Source organism: Megalobrama amblycephala, linkage group LG21, assembly GCF_018812025.1.
Source record: "Megalobrama amblycephala isolate DHTTF-2021 linkage group LG21, ASM1881202v1, whole genome shotgun sequence".
In the NCBI taxonomy this organism is placed as follows: Eukaryota; Metazoa; Chordata; class Actinopteri; order Cypriniformes; family Xenocyprididae; genus Megalobrama; species Megalobrama amblycephala.
Window position 1 is genome coordinate 19,837,101 of NC_063064.1, and position 16,872 is coordinate 19,853,972.

Here is a 16,872-nt window from a genome sequence, read left to right on the forward strand (position 1 = left end):
ATTCAATGGAATCAGTTCAATGGAATCAATTCAATGGAAAGGATTCCGGAAGAGAAAACAATGCTGAATAAAGTTGTAGTTTTTGTTATTTTAGGGCCAAATGTATTTTCAATGCTTCAAAAAATTCTAACTAACCCACTGATGTCACATGGACTACTTTGATGATATTTTTATTACCTTTCTGGACATGGACAGTATACCGTACAAGGTCTTACGGGTTTGGAACGACATGAGGGTGAGTCATTAATGACATCATTTTCATTTTTGGGTGAACTAACCCTTTAAGGTGATGGAAAAATCAACGAAAGTTTATAACTATAAGTACAATCTTTTAAATAAATCTGCTTTAAATATTGCAGACATTGACAGAGCGTAGAAGCTATAACATTAATCAAACCAACACCGAACAGGGGACAGAGTGCTCCCACATCACATGACAAAAGCAGCAGTTTCATCTTCTTAAGGAATTTCACATGCACTTCAGTGGACCATGCTGGCTCATAAGCTTTGTAAACCAAACAAGAAAAAGTATCTGAAAGTTCAACAAACCATAAAAGGTAAAAGGCAGAAATCCAACATTTTAATTTCATTTCTCCCTTTCGCTCCTTAAAGGGCACTTCATGACAATGTTTTAAAGGGATAGCTCATGAACAAACACAAATTCTGTCATGATTTATTCACCCTCATGTTCCAAACCTGCATGTTTTTTCTGTCATCATTTACTCACCCTTATGTCATTCCAAACCCATAAAACTGGTTAATCATCGAAAGGTTTCTGTCCCTCCATTGAGTCCAGATAACCAAATCTTAAAACATCCAAAAAGGTCATAAAGTAAATGCATCGTAGAAGAATCCGTATAAATCAAAAAGTTTAATCGAAGTCTTGTGAAGAGATACGATTGCTTTATACGACGACCACATTTAAATTTAGGCTTTTATTTACATCTACACAGTAAAACATATGATAAATCCAGAAGCTAGTGCATGCATCACATGATTCAAACGCTCATGAGAACCAATTAGATTTCTTCTAGCTTCTTACCATATGTGATACGCTCTATGTATGCGTTTATATGTGAGCAAAAGCCTGAATCATATAAAGCGATCATATCTCTTCACAAGACTTAAAAAACCGATCGATTCAAATAGATTAGTTTTACGATCTTCTATGTTTTGGTTACTTGGACTTTCAATGGAGGGACAGAAACCTCTCAGGTTTCTTTAAAAATATCTTACTTTATTAACCAATATCTTATGGGTTTGGAACACCATAAAGGAGTAAATGAATGTCAGAATGTCAGAATTTTCATTTTTGGATGAACTATCCCTTTAAGTTGTGCTTTGCTCATACGGTGCCACATAAACTCTGCCCGATGTCCCCTTTGGTAACACAGGGTGGATCATCTCCAATGTCTTTCCCTTCTGGTTTGGTCCTTATGGAGCCTGGCTGGGAAAGAGTCCCACGTAGCAGGCAGAGAGATCCACAGCACTCCCCAAAACCCTGGGCTGGACTGGATGAGAACAGTTGCCTGCAAGGGTGGCAGAACTGGTAAAAGAGCAACATAAAAAACACAGCGGTGGCGTAACCCAACAACAGCAGTATTTCTAACACGGGAGCATCCACCCATTGGTAAAATTCAGTCCGGTAGACGTACCACATCAAAGTCAGCCCCGTGTTCTCGACAAAACGGAGGGAATAATACACTGCCACCCGCCTCCACGCCTGACCCTTATCGATCAGGTCGGGGTCGTCCAGTCTGAGCTGAACAGCGGACCAGCAGAACACGTTGATTCCAGCGTACAGGAATGTCAGCATACAAAGGACGATGGTGGTCCCCACACGCGTCAACGTCTTCTCGATGTTCTCCGGGAACGGGGAACGGCTGCTCCAGAAGAGAACCCACGGGCGAAGAAAGAACAGGACGAAGTTGACTGACACCACCGGAAGCACCCACACCTTCAACACTGAGCTGAAGAGGACCAGCACGGTCACACGAGTGGCGATCTCGAACCCTCGCCACAGGAACACGCACAGGTACGCCAACGGACGCACGGACACTTCGTAATCATCGTAGCGTATCTTTATGGCGAGAATATTGCAGCGTAGGGCTCCGTATACAATTGAGAGAAGGGAAATGACCATCAATGTGCCTGGAAGGGAGAGAGAAGAGTGAAACATAATCATGTTACATCCAGTACAAACATACTTTGTGGTTAAAGCAATCGAATAAAGCTCTTGTGTCAGATGTGTGGATATGGAATAAACCACTCTACTATGTATGGAAGTACAAACCTGCATAAAATAAAATAAAATAAAATAAAATAAAATAAAATAAAATAAAATAAAATAAAATAAAATAAAATAAAATAAAATAAAATAAAATAAAATAAAATAAAATAAAATAAAATAAAATAAAATAAAATAAAATAAAATAAAATAAAATAAAATAAAATAAAATAAATCCTCAATGCCATGTTGCTCAAAGAAAAGTAAAAATAATAAAAGACTATAAATAAATAAATATATAAACATATAAATATTAAACTAAACACATCTGGGAATAAATAAATATAAAAAATGAATGCATAAATAAATATTGAATAAAATGAAATTAAAAATACATTTAGAAATAATAAATAAAAGAAGAAAAAAAAGAAAAAATGTATTGTATTTGTTTTAATTGCATTTCTCATATTGTTATATTTATTTCTTTTTAATTTTGGCAGGTTGGGGCCCCATACGGCAACTGCAGAGCACAATATGTTGCCATTCAGTCACATAATTTACTATGTTGTTTACTATTATTGTTAAGTAATAAAAGGAGAGCAGAAGCAGAGACCCTGAAGGCCTAAATCCACCAACGGTGCAAACATATGGCCTCTTTCAGCCCTCCATCTGATCTAAAGTCAGTCACCGTTTCATTACTCTATGCCTCAGGGGTAATGGGGTCAGACTGATTCACTGTCCATTATGATCTTCCATCTGCAATACTGCATTCAAGGACAGACTGCAAGGCTGTCAACACATTCCTCATGCGGAGCGGATGACAACATATCTGGAGGGCAGAGTCGGGTCTATAAATCTTAATATTTAGTGTACAGTGACAGCTGCCAACAATAAACAGTCCAGAAGAGACTACTTTGCTTGCTTTCTAATAAAACACACATTTTACATTAATTATATTACCAGCATAATATTATAAGCATTTTATACCAAAACTTTGTTTTAAAATTAAATTTATCTGTTGTAATTAATTTATCTGTTGTACATTTTATAAATTATTTCTGTCTGTCGAGGCCTGCACGTACTGTTTGAAAACACGCTATCTATTTTAGCTGATATTCTCAGAAACAAAGTGTGCGTCCTTGTGATAACAAGAGGAAATAGATAAGTACACCCGCCGAAGTCATTTCAGAGGCATTAGTTGAAACTCAAGCATGTGTGCTGAATGTATCACTGAGGGGAGCTTGTTAAATTTAGACGGGTGACGTGGGGAACAGTTCCACCTTCAGCAGAGAGATATTATTCTATGGAGGAAACTGTGTATAGACCATACTTGTTGGGCGGAAACATGACATAAAAACCAATTGCTCTCTCTGACATTTAACACTTTACAGATGTGGTGGAAATGACAAAACTCATTAACAGTGAAACTCATAAGTACATAAGCTTGTAATGCTCCTCTTTGGTAGCTGTACTTCACAAGCCCAGATAACAGGACAAAAACAAAGCAGGAATAAGTCTTAGGCATGCTCTAGAAACCCTTAAGATGATTTAAGAAGTCATTCTCATTCTGGAAACGTATTAGTCCAACATTTTGTTTTTAAAAAGTCAGCATGAAACGGTAGTTGTCATCGTCTTCTCTTTCCTATCATGACATATAACCTATTTGAGTGAAACGGCTTCTCGAATGAGAAAGAATGTAGGGCGGGAATTGATTTTGTCCATTGGGAATTGATTGGATGGTTGTGATTTGCTATTGCTGTGGTCTCATGTGATTGACAGGTTGTCCTGCCTTTGTGCCAGTAAACAGTAAAACTTGGCAACCTCGCCACTCGGTACAGCTGCTCCCTTTACACAAGAGTATTTGTGACCATGAATACGAAAGTGAAACTGAGCATGCATTCATAAGCATTCATAAGAGTCATTGGCATTGGTATGAGGTACAGTAAGTGATAATGTCAGCTGCTCATTATTGCAAAATAACCATAAGAGTGCTTTCATGATCTTGTATCACCCTGAAGGAAAAATGACTGTATGACTGTACATTATCCCACTTATTACATAGCTACTTACCAAATAAATAATGAAATAAGCATCAAATATTGATTTGAATGGAAATAGTTTCATTAGCTTACTTAGAAAGTGCAGAGAGGGTGAACATATGCACAGCTTTGAAGGACATGGGCTCAGGGCCGGTGTCACAAGGGGGCAAAAGGGCGCATTGCCCCCTCAGATCTGATATTGTTCCCCCTTAGTTTTAATTTGACCCCCTTAATTTAACCCTTTGATGAGTACGATCACGCCGGTGTGATTGGAACGTTCAGTGTGACACTGCTAAATTCAAACATGCTTTGTCTTTTTTCATATATCACAACTATTCAGTGTTTTCAAGCATATAATGTTTATTTGAGGTTTCAGACATATTTAAATAGCCATTTAAATGAATTTTATTATATATATAAAAAAAAAATCCAAATTCCATACACCGATGTCTGCAATAATAATCCTTTCAATTGTAATTTGACGAAGTAATTTTATTCATATCAGAGACATGTATGAAATAATAAAGTTGACTCTATTCTTCTCCCAGTTCACTGGCTACTTACTTTTATGTATTTTGGGAAAAATGGATGAATTTACGTGATGTAAATCCAACAGATCCTCTGAATTGCAAACTCATTGCAGATTATATAACTAACATGAGAATTTATATAATTCATCATATAGTTAACATATGATGTTAACCTGCATGGGCTTCTCGCATAAGCAGTCGGTCGCCATGGGCAAGGTATTATTCAGAAATATATATGACCGATGAATCCAACGATTGACGGGTCAGAATCAAGTATTGCGTATTTTAAAACCAATTACACTATTGCGATAAGCTTTCAGTTTCTCTAAAAGCCTATATTAACCCAGTCTGTCTCCTGCAGCACTCTATTTTAGGTGTGTTGGAATGTACTTGATGTGTATAATGACATGGGTATTACAACATAAACATGGTTTGAGGACACTGTGTCCTCGTAAACCAAAAGGTCTAAAGAAACATACTGAACGGTGTTGTTTTTTTTTAATACAAAAAATGCAGACAGTTTTCTGTGATGGGTAGGTTTAGGGGTAGGGTTAGTGTAGGGGGACAGAATATACAGTCTGTACAGTATAAAAACCATTACACCTATTGAGAGTCACCATAAATCACATAAGCCAACATGTGTGTGTGTGAGAGAGTGTGTGTGTGTGTTCTCACCTCTACCGATGGACACCCCTCTCTGCAGCACACAGATGTAGAGCTGCAGTGTGAGCTGGGGTGCAGAGCCCAGGAAGGCCTGTATGACCGAGGTCCTGGCGAAAGCGGCTCTGTGTGTGACTAACTTTCCCTCCGCCTGTCCCACTTCTTGCTCCACCTCCTCAGTCTGCCCTTCCCGGGGTATCTGCTTCTTACGGGTGATGGTGACATACGGCTCCTCCACCTTTCCAGCGCTGCCATAGATACAGAAGGCATCCAGGCACCTAATGGAATAAAATGTTGTTTTACTGTTTAGAAAAATGAATTCAAAGATATATTTTCTTTGTTTAGAAATGTTCTAAAAAATATTTCTAATATAATCTTGCAGGTTATATTTCTAAATTTGGGCCATTTGTTCTATACTTTTTTTATTATAGTTATACTAACCCTAAGCCTAAAGAAACAACATATATTGCCTTTGGTTATTTTTATTCTTAAAATAAAATAAACAAAAACAAAAATGACCAAAAACCTGATCAGCACTAGTTTACCTTAATAATTGGAAGTGTTATTCAATTAAACATTGCAACCAAGAAAAGATACCATTTTTATGTTAAGGGGTCACTGGGTTGGAATTGGATCCAATTGCAAATTATATCCATCCGCATGTCACAATAGACCATGCCAGTGCTCAGAGAATTGCACCCAATGAAAGCTCACCCGCTTAGTTGTATCTTACCCGAGGACAGCTTTTATAAGGCCTCAGTGGGCGATCTGTCCATCTCATTCATTTAAAATGCAGAGGCTAGGTCTCACAGGACAGGTAGTTGGTGCCAAACCTTCGGTGAGCATTTCCTATCCCAAACCTTGACAACAGCCTTGCCATTTTACAGTAATAGGGTGTAGGCAACCTTGATGATAATGTGATGGATGAGAGAGTGTTAAGAGAAGGCCAAGAGAGCTTTCACAGGCCATTCACACAAACTCACTGAAATAAATAACTGAATTATACATGAATCACACAGGGCTAAAACAGTGCTGAGCTTTATCTGAATGAGCTGGCCCAGGTTGAGTTACTAAACTGTACTATTAGAGAAGGCAATATCAATGCTTCAATTATGCACATGGTCAATGCAACAACACGGACTGATAGAGATGGAACAGTTTACTGTGAGGCCTGGACTGGAATGGAAGCTGTCAATAACACCAATAACTATACTAACAGATAATCTGAGGACACAAATTGTCTATAACTGGCTTGTGGCATGGTACGTGGAAAATAAATAACGGTTTGAAGTGCGCCTTTTAAAAGGACTGTAATTATGTGGCAGGAGCAGCTCCTAATTATCATTTACAGAGGGGTCCTTTCACAAAAAGGGTGCCTTTTGTGTGCTCCATTATATGTGTAATCAATGACTTTAACAATGAAAAACTGACACCAACTTATATAATGTGCTATTGTAGGCATTTTAGCACATTAACAAAACCTAGTAAATATATTTATGTATTTTTTAATTTATTAAACTTGCTGCATTAGCAAACATGTACATTCACACTCAGTTTGGGATTGGTAAGGTTTTTAATGGTTTTAAAAAAAGTCTCTAATGCTCATTATAATATGTAATTTATTACTGTGACGGAAAAGCTGAATTTTCAGCAGCCATTTCTCCAGTCTTCAGAAATCATTCTAATATGCTGATTTGATGCTCAAAAACATTTGTTATTATTATCAATGTTGAAAACAGTTGTGTACAATTTCTTTTCAGGATTCTTTGATGAATAGCAAGTTCAAAAAAACAGCATTTATCTGTAATAGAAAGCTTTTGTAACATTATCACTACTGTTCAAAAGTTTTTTTTTTTTTTTTTTGGTAAGAAATTAAAGAAAGTGATACTTTTATTCAGCAAGGATGCATTAAATTGATCAAAAGTGACAGTAAAGACATTTATAATGTTACAAAGAAATATATATATATATATATATATATATATATATATATATATATATATATATATATATATATATATATATATATATATATTCTGTATGTGTGTGTGTACCTGTTATTCCCTATACATTATGTGGACCCTTGTGTAAATATTTTGACCTTATGGGGACGTTTTTTTGGGTTCACATGAGGAAAACAGCTCATAAATCATACTAAATTAAGTGTTTTGAAAATCTAAAAATACAGAAAGTCCTCTGTGATGGGTAGATTTAGGGGTTAGGTTCGTGTAGGGGGATGGAATATACAGTTTATACAGTATAAAAATCATTACGTCTATGGGAAGTCCCTACAAAACATGGAAACCAGTGTGTCTGTGTTATATCCCAGCTAACAATTTTTGGTTCCCAGAACGTTACAAGAATAAGAACCTAAAGAGAACATCAACAGAATGTTAGGAATTGGTGGTTCACAAAAAAAAACAAAAAAACAACTAATCTAAAATAAAATAACAGGAGTCTTATCCCATGTTATGAGTCACGAATCCCCAAAAGATACTATGACATCATCCATTCATGATATGAAGTACCTCTTATTTTACAGTACTGTTACCTTTGTAGTAATTAATTAATTAATCAATTAAACTGGATATTTGTAACATCAGCTTAAAATTCTGTTTGTAATAAATATCTTGTGCCATGCCATAGGCTTGAGGAAAAAAAAGCTAATAATGAAGTGTAAACTAATAACCCTGCAGTCCTGATACATAAAAAAAGCTATTGGCCAAATATAAATTACATTTAGAATGTCTAGAATGTTAACACCTTTTTAAAAATGAAACGGTACTCATTTTATGGAAAGACCCGGGGACATGAATCCTTGCACCATGAAACCTTTGACATGACTGCGCACTGTGGACTATAAATCAAACGATATATATTCATAATATTTATGAATAGGTAAAGCACAGGTTCATCTTGCGCGTGAGGAAAAAACACCTTTGTTAGGCCTATGTGTATTCGCACAATGGACATTGTTTGTATCTCATTATGTGGTTGGCTGATTCCCTTCCACAGAGCCAAGGCTTGTAAGAAGAAACGCAGCCAAATACTGTACATTAGCTAAAGGAGAGTCGCTGCTTACCTTATTATTGGTCCTAGTTGTAATATATGAAGCAGCAGTACTAGAGGTCTGTCTCTGCTCAGGTCTCTGTGAATAAAGATCAGTGTGAGCTGCACCAGCACGGATGGCACAAGCGTGAAGAGAAGCGTGAAACACTGCCAAATCTGATCACCAGCGGAGCGATAAGTGCTGCTCAGATACAGAGCAGCCGTCGTCTCGGCCGTAAACAAAGAGACCGACACAAGGACAGAGCTGGGTAGTCTCATCCTCACTCAGCCATGTTGCTTTTCTGCTCTCTGTTCTCTTGAGCCTGCATTTTAAAGTTCCAGTGGACGCATCAAGCACCAGCCGCAGATTCACAGCTGATCACCGCGGCGAATAGATCTATTGCAATTCTAACCGGTAGAGGGCGCAGTGAGCTCAATATTTACTGCTGTTAGCAGGTGTTCATGCGGTCACGTTCTACCTGATGACCAGCGGCATCATCGACGTCCTGGGTTGAGCCCATTTAGTGTCATTTTTATAATGCTAAGATACCTACAAGTGTAAATAATTCAAACCAGATTTAGATTTCCATATGATGATGGATTAATGCCACTTTATGCCACATAAGAAAAAAGTCATGCTTTTGTGAATAATATTTTACATAATATTTACTAATATTTGTATAATGTTGTAAATAATATTACATATAATTATGAATTGTTATTTCAAAACACTGCTTCATGAAGCATCGGAGCATAAATGAATCAGTTTGTCGAATCAAGATTCAGATCGCGTGTCAAACTCATAGACAGTAAAAGAAATGGACACAGCGACCCCATTGGAACTCAATTGAGACAAGTGAAGCCCATTTTTAGCGATTTTTAGCACTTCCGTTTCTGACGCGCAGACTCAAACTAAGCTTGATGACGTCCGCAACCTGTCTGACAGATGTAAATCTTCTAGTAGCTGTGCGTGCAAACTGCCATCGTTAATCTTGCAGAGACGGCGAGCTTGAGCGGGGAGTTCTTTGGCGTGAGTAAGCAGGAGTAAGTATTCTGATTAATTATTTTGTATAGTATTTTAAAATGTAACTCCAGTACGCCATCTCTCTTGACATCTTCCCGATTGCCTGCGAGCTTCTCCTCCTGTCTGTACGGTAATTTCTCTACTGTGCGACAGAGAGTCGAGTGGTTATGACGCAATCGTTAGCCTATTTTTACAAAAACTGTATCTACGGGGCAATAATGTAACATAGAAGGTAATGGAGCCCTTTATACATTGTCGTGTATCTTTAGAAATAAATAATGGACAAATGGAGTCTTTAAACGCCTCAGATGTAAAGTTATTCACTGTCAAAGTGACGCCAAAATGAATGGGAGTCAATGGGGATGCTAACGCAAGTGAAGTTCTGCTACAAGATGGCGGCACCCGGCCGACTTCAACTTCCGGTCGACTTCCTTGGGCACTGGTCAAACTGCCAACGGCTTAAATCACGTGACTTTGGCGCTTCGAACAGAAGATTCGACACACTGATTCATCTGTGCTCCGATGCTTCCTGAAGCAGTGTTTTGAAATCGGCCATCACTAAAGAAGTCGTTATTTAGTTTTTTTTTGGCGCTCCAAAAATATTGTCGTCGCTTTATAATATTAATATTGAACCACTGTACTCACATGAACCGATTTAAATATGTTTTTAGTACCTTTATGGATCTTGAGAGAGGAAGTGTCCATTGCTCCCTATGGAGGCCTCACGGAGCCATCGGATTTCAAATAAAATATCTTAATTTGTGTTCCGAAGATTAACGAAGGTCTTACGGGTGTGGAACGGCATGAGGGTAAGTAATAAATGACAGAATTTTCATTTTTGGGTGAACTAACCCTTTAAAATTACTTAAAAGTCAGACATTAAAAAGCTAAAATTCAGACTTTAAAAGTCAGAATTTCAACTTTAATCTCATCATTTCAATTTTTTTACTCTTATAAAAAGTCATTAAAATATGTGATAATTAAAATATTTATCATAAAGGACAAATTTATTAAGTATTTAAAGTCCCTCTGAAATCAAAGTTTTTTAGCTTTTAGTATGGAACTAAAAATTCAATTCTTATTTTAGTTCGAACTGAAATAAATACTTTGAATGTTGCGATCCTATCGGACTTATGATAGCAACCTGAGTCGTAACAAAGCACTGTTCGCCAGAGGAGAACTGGCCCTCCGACTAAGCCTGATTTCTTCCAAGGATTTTTTTCTCCATTTTAACACCTATTTGCCACTTGTTTGCCACCTGGTGTCACCTGTTTGGGTTCCTTGCCGCTGTCGCCTTTGGCTTGCTTAGTTGGGGACACTTGACATTTGACTTGACATTTGATATTCAACAGTGCTTTGGTCTGCCTGCATTGACACTATTCTTTAAGAGCTGCTATGCAGCCAAAATAATGTTCCAGTTATCACTGTAAAGCTGCTTTGACACAATCTACATTGTAAAAAGCGCTATATAAATAAAGGTGACTTGACTTGACTATGAATATGTTAGCCTTAATGTTACACTCTTAGAAAAAAAGGTTCTTTGGGGTTCTATATAGAACCTAGGGCTCTTTAACCAACTTTATAGAACCCTTTCCGCCTAAAAGGTTCTAAGGAGAAAGAACCCTTTTGGCACAAAGGGTTATTTGGGCTAAATGTGCTTTATATACATTTATTTAAATGATTACACTATTGAACATTATATTTGTGTTTTTACTTAAGTTTTACTTAGGCACACCTTTCATTCTGAAGAAAACAAACTTATATACATTTTCAAGTTTAATAGGTTTATTAGAAAAAATAATTGCCGCATTATCCTGTAATGAGGCGCTAGGGGCAAAATTCTGCCATCTGCTGGTAAAAGAAAATCCTGTAGGAATTACTTAAATTCAATTAGAAGTCAATTCTTATAACCCAACCCTCCAAAAATATCCATTAAACGATCTTCGACATAAACAGCAAATAACTTGCATGTGTATGCGCTGATCAGTTCTGTACTGTCTGCACGCGCAGTGTCGGATTTCAGCCGCGCGCGTCGTGAGCGAGTAATTAGAATGCGCGTGAACGCAGCATTTTAAACTCAAACCGTTACGGACGTCCGTTTGAGCTCAGCGCTCGAGAGGACGACAATTAAATTGCTAAGTGAGAAAATTGATATCTCTTACGTTATTTTAATTACATTTGCCTAAATCCTTGATAAATGTACACACCTTACATGTTTTTTTAAAGAAGCAAAAAGAAGAAATGTGGTTTACGGTGCTGTCCGGCCGGGCCTGCGCTATTCTCCGCCAGGAGGTTTGTCATTTCTCATTTCTTACATGAATTCCTAAAATCTCTGTTAAAACGGTTGTGGACTGATCAATAATGGTGGCTATAGAGTTCATGTTATATCCTAATACACTTTTCTTTGTACTGTAGATTGTATTGGACCTAGAAAACGCATAAAACGATGTTTCAGGAGCAGTCAAATCACGTGATCACAGCCAGACCGCAGGAGAAACCCCGAAGAACAAAGAGAGGAGGTGATGAAGATGCTTCTTCTGTGGATATAGCTGTGAGTATTTGGTGTTTGCAGTTATAGCAAACTTTTTTCTGAATTAATTGAAGGCCTAATTTATGCTAAACACAGTATATGAAAGCAATTTTGTCAATTTCATTTCATAATGCATCTTAAAGAACCAAATACAGTGATGTTTAATATGTATTATAATTTATACAATTATAGTGTAAACGCAATGCAACTGGCAGAAGTGAAAAGCTAACACAGTTCATGGTGAAACTTAGGTTGAGTGAATGCTTGCAACATTGGTATGTCTTGCCACAAAAGATGTAATCAGCGCAATATGCAGACAACACACCTACCACATCTGCAGAAAGTTTAGAACAAATTAGAAAAAAGTAGCAGTAGAGAACTTCAAATAGGTTATTTGGCTTTGTAAATGTTCATGGGATGAGATATTACAGCCAGTGAGTTTTATGCATTCACTATTTTGCCCTTTATGAAACATTTGACTTTCACTTAAGAGCAAACATTAGCTGTAATTTAATTTCTTGCAACCTGAAATAAGTTATGCATTTAAGATCATGGGGGTAAAACAAATCTTGGTTTTTCATTTAAACCTGCAAATAAATAAAATAAATAAAGAAGAGTAAATGACGAAAGAATGATCTATTCTGTCACTAAGAGTCAAATGACAGTTCTGACGCCCATTTTATGAAGAGGTGCAATAACGTTTCTGGAGACCAACACGTTTTTGGATCATTACGGAAGATAAGCTCTGTGACCAACTAAAGTTTCATTTCTCACGTTTTGTTAACCATAAACTTCATATTAACTACTATTAAGATTAAAGCCTGAATACAGTCTGCAGAAATAAGACTGATCAATAATGGTGGTAGAGTTCATGTTATATCCTAATACACTTTTCTTTGTACTGTAGATTGTATTGGACCTAGAAAACGCATAAAACGATGTTTCAGGAGCAGTCAAATCACGTGATCACAGCCAGACCACAAGAGAAACCCAGAAGAACAAAGAAAGGAGGTGATGAAGATGCTTCTTCTGTGGATATAGCTGTGAGTATTTGGTGTTTGCAGTTATAGCAAACTTTTTTCTGAATTAATTGAAGGCCTAATTTATGCTAAACACTGTATTTGGTTCTTTAAGATGCATTTCAACTGCAAACCAATGACACAAAAAAGTACATTATTTTTACTCACAGTACCAACTTTGGGAAACTTATAAATATGCTAATCTGAAGTGGCTTATATTTGTTTTTCTATTTTCCATGTTTAATGCAATAATTAATAATAATACATTAATATTTCTGTTTGCACTCTTACTGCAGGGATGGACTCTGGAGTGCAGCATTACTTCAATAAGATGAAAATAACACACTCCTCTATGATTCACGTAAGTTTTAAGATGTAATTGTGAGAGATTCCTTTCTGTTTTCTGTTGTACTGTACTCTCCATAAGTCTAATAAATGTTTTTCTGACTTGCATCTCCATCTTAGGATGTCAAGCCCCCTGAACGCAAAGAGAGTCCGCATCAAAATGGATTGATTGATTCTGATTGAAAACAAAGATGTCAAAAGTATCTGTTGGCTGTCTACTTTTTGTTCAATATGCAAAAATGTCTTAAATGATTACATATTATGTTGATGTGTTATGCCTATGGGTATTTAAGTTTTTCTAGTGATAAAGTAACTATATAAGCAGGTTAATTCATAAAATTTAATTAAAATAAATTAAAAACTAAATCAATAAAATGAACCCCTAAAAGGTTCTATATAGAACCTTTTTTTCTGGCAATAAAGAACCCTAAAGGGTTCTTTTGATTGAACCCTTAAAAAGTGTTCTATATAGAACCTTTTAGGGGTTCCATATATGTAGCGCCTGATAGAACCTTTTTTGGTTCTATATAGAACCTTTTCTTCTAAGAGTGTATGAATAAGCTGGTGTGTTCCAACACAATGATAAAATTCGCATTTAGGAGATATAAGCATTCAAAACTTACAGTCTCTCACTCCCGCTAAAACGGATCACGGATTTTTATGACATCACATCACACTTTAGCTTCTCATCAAATCTTCTGTCCAATCAAATGCTCTCTAGAATATGAAGTCCCGCCCCCTCCTACACTATCAACAGACGCTGAGGCTGCAGCTGAAATCGGTCATTTGTTCACACATTTACTAGTTTCTACATGGTGAATAGCAGATAGTGCACTATATAGAGAATAGGGAACGATTCAGACAGTGTAAATATGCTTTCCAATGATGCGAATGAAGTCCGTTTTTTTTTTTTTTTTGCGTTAGTATAACGTGAACCACCGCAGCGCGAGCAGTCTGCTCTGGTCCAGGGACATGAGCACAGAGATCCGCTCGCCATATCCATGAGTCAGCTCAGACCACAAAAGGTATCAGACCCATTTAAATTCTGCACAGAATGCTGTATTTTCAGGTGATATAGAGGAGATTAGGAGGATAAACTGTTAGATATTAAAAAGAAACAGAAGTTTTACTGAATTTAAAGAATTAGTTCACTTTCAAATTAAAATTTCCTGATAATTTACTCACCCCCATGTCATCCAAGATGTCCATGTCCTTCTTTCTTCAGTCAAAAAGAAATTAAGGTTTTTGATGAAAACATTCCAGGATTTTTCTCCTTCAATGGACTCCAAATGGTTGAAGGTCAAAATTAGTTTCATTGCGGCTTCAAAGCATTCTACGCGATCCCAGACGAGGAATAAGGGTCTTATAGAGAAACCATCACTCATTTTCTAAAAAAATTTTGTTAATTATATACATTTTAACCATAAATGCTCATCTTGAACTAGCTCTCTTCTTCTTAATTAGAATTTTTACCCAATTTTTAATCAATACTTTACTAGTATTACTGCCTTCCACAGGTCAAAGTTTGAACTAATTGTTATATACTTGCACTGGCATATTGTATATGACAATTTAGTTCAAACTTTGACCTGTGGAGGGCAGTAATACACTTAGCAGTGTCTACACTGCTGGATTTCAAATAGAGAAGAAGAGAGCTAGTTCAAGATGAGCATTTATGGTTAAAATGTATAAACTTTTTTTTTTTTTTTTTTTAGAAAATGAGCAATGGATTCTCTAGATAAGACCCTTATTTCTCGTCTGGGATCGCATCAAAAAACTTAACATGGACATCTTGGATGACATGGGGGTGAGTAAATTATCAGGAAATTTTAATTTGAAAGTGAACTAATCCTTTAATGGCTCTGGCCGAGCTGTGATATAAAGGAAATGCTATTGGCTATTTTAAAAAAGGCGGCGGGGCTGTTCGATATATCTACCTGTCTTCCTGTTTCAGTTGAAATTACCAGTGCATTCCAAACGGGATATATCGCCCTCCGAAGGGCACTTGGGAATGACGGAACGGGGGAGGAAAGGGTCCCGTGTGACCACTCCAGCTCTGGTTGAAAGCCCTTGTCCCACCCTGTGTATGGCGCACAGGCCGAAACACTCTCAAGGTGACCCATAGCTGCGTCAAAGCCTTGGTCCCCTGGAAATCACCCCACTTTTACCAGGACGGGGCAATGCTGGGCACGGTTTTCAGGAGTAAAGTGGTCATACAGACACCTCCAAGATGGACTGGGATGCCCTGTGCAACGGCAGAATAGCCTTTGGCTCATGGGCGACCCGTATGATTAAATTCATAAAATGAATTTAAATTGCTTGTGTTGTTTGACCCAGATATACTTATATTCAAATAAATAAGCTACCTAAATTTAGATAAGCCTACCAGTGAAATTTTCAATACCACAGCAAAACTACTATATTTAACAACTATTTTTAACCATACTTTATGATTCTCAACTATATTATGAAAGATATAACAGAATGATTTGATATAGGCCTACTATTTTACTTGCAATACTACTTGCAATACGTATGCAATATGTGTGTAAAATGGGAAGTCCCTTTCTATACATTGTATCTATACATTCTGTCTAATTTGCAGATTAATGTGTTCTTGGGGCAACATGTACTGAACAGGAAGTGTAATGAGTAATGAGCAGAGTTGGAGCGGACTTCCTGTCAGACAACATCTCTAAGGCATTATGAACCATGTGACTAGTAAGTAAAACCTCAAACACATACACTACTGTTCAAAAGTTTGAGGTTGGTACAAATTTTTATGTTTTTGCTGTTTCGAAAAATGTGCCAAAGCGACATATAATCTGTAATAGCACTCCTGCACATTTCAACTTTAGTCATGCATAAGCTGTAATGAATAATAAACACCAATAGAGGGCGCTTTAGACACTGATTAAAGCACTGCCGTATAAAACGGTGGTTATTGTGTGCTAAAAAATATGCTTTGGACTTGTTCTTTGTACTGCACTTGTAGCATACATGGCAGTCAACGGACACCCTCCTATAGTACATACAATACATGCCCTAGAACCATGACTTGCCCACTTGAGCTGACCCTTCCAGCAGGGCTGAGTGCTTTGTGTTCTTAGAGCCCATGGATGGAATCAACCTCCTCCCCATCATCAGGTGCAGACTCATGACTCAACTCTTCCAAAAATACTTTAATTATTCCATGTTAGCACATTTGCACCAATTTGATTGTTTAAAAATAAATAAATAAATAATTATGTCTATCCGGTTTTGTACAGAAAGCACTTCTTTTCCTAGAAAATTACTTTTTTGAATAATATGTTTGACTTCTGGTGAAGTCTTGAAGCACTTTTTGCGAGTCACCCTGAATAAGAGTTCATTAGACCAAATTAAAGTTAAAATTAAATTAAAGCCAAATGCTCTAAGCAAACTAAATGGCTAAGTAATGAAAATGTATAA

General features: G+C 36.9%; 1 protein-coding gene and 1 long non-coding RNA gene across 8 annotated transcripts; one reads left to right on the forward strand and one right to left on the reverse strand.

Annotated features, from left to right (window-relative positions):
• Positions 1–535: 535 nt before the first annotated feature.
• On the reverse strand, positions 536–8,963 carry xk (X-linked Kx blood group (McLeod syndrome)). Of its 3 annotated transcripts, none has more exons than XM_048173297.1 (4): positions 8,539–8,963; positions 5,472–5,734; positions 1,656–2,151; positions 536–1,546 (listed from the first exon to the last, which is right to left on the reverse strand). In XM_048173297.1, exons 1-4 carry the CDS (start codon positions 8,781–8,783, stop codon positions 1,435–1,437), a joined length of 1,116 nt encoding a protein of 371 aa, XP_048029254.1. In that variant the 5' UTR covers positions 8,784–8,963; the 3' UTR covers positions 536–1,434. The 3 variants fall into 3 exon arrangements, with proteins under 3 accessions (XP_048029254.1, XP_048029253.1, XP_048029252.1); XM_048173296.1 differs by having other exon boundaries at positions 536–1,529; positions 8,539–8,962; XM_048173295.1 differs by having other exon boundaries at positions 536–2,151; positions 8,539–8,958.
• Positions 8,964–11,431: 2,468 nt separating this feature from the next.
• On the forward strand, positions 11,432–14,249 carry LOC125256774. Of its 5 annotated transcripts, none has more exons than XR_007182182.1 (6): positions 11,432–11,667; positions 11,755–11,820; positions 11,984–12,079; positions 12,966–13,101; positions 13,374–13,438; positions 13,543–14,247. It is a non-coding gene; the product is annotated as an uncharacterized LOC125256774 (long non-coding RNA). The 5 variants fall into 5 exon arrangements; XR_007182180.1 differs by having other exon boundaries at positions 11,434–11,667; positions 11,944–12,079; positions 13,543–14,245; XR_007182183.1 differs by lacking the exon at positions 12,966–13,101 and having other exon boundaries at positions 11,758–11,820; positions 13,543–14,249.
• The last annotated feature ends 2,623 nt before the right edge of the window (positions 14,250–16,872 follow it).

Excerpts from the sequence above, each read along its gene's own strand:
- xk (XM_048173295.1), bottom strand. The coding sequence starts at position 8,783 with ATGAGACTACCCAGCTCTGTCCTTGTGTCGGTCTCTTTGTTTACGGCC. Across the intron at positions 5,735-8,538 it reads CAACTAGGACCAATAATAAG|GTGCCTGGATGCCTTCTGTA; the intron begins GTAAGCAGCGAC and ends TTATTCCATTAG. Across the intron at positions 2,152-5,471 it reads AGGGGTGTCCATCGGTAGAG|GCACATTGATGGTCATTTCC; the intron begins GTGAGAACACAC and ends TCTCCCTTCCAG.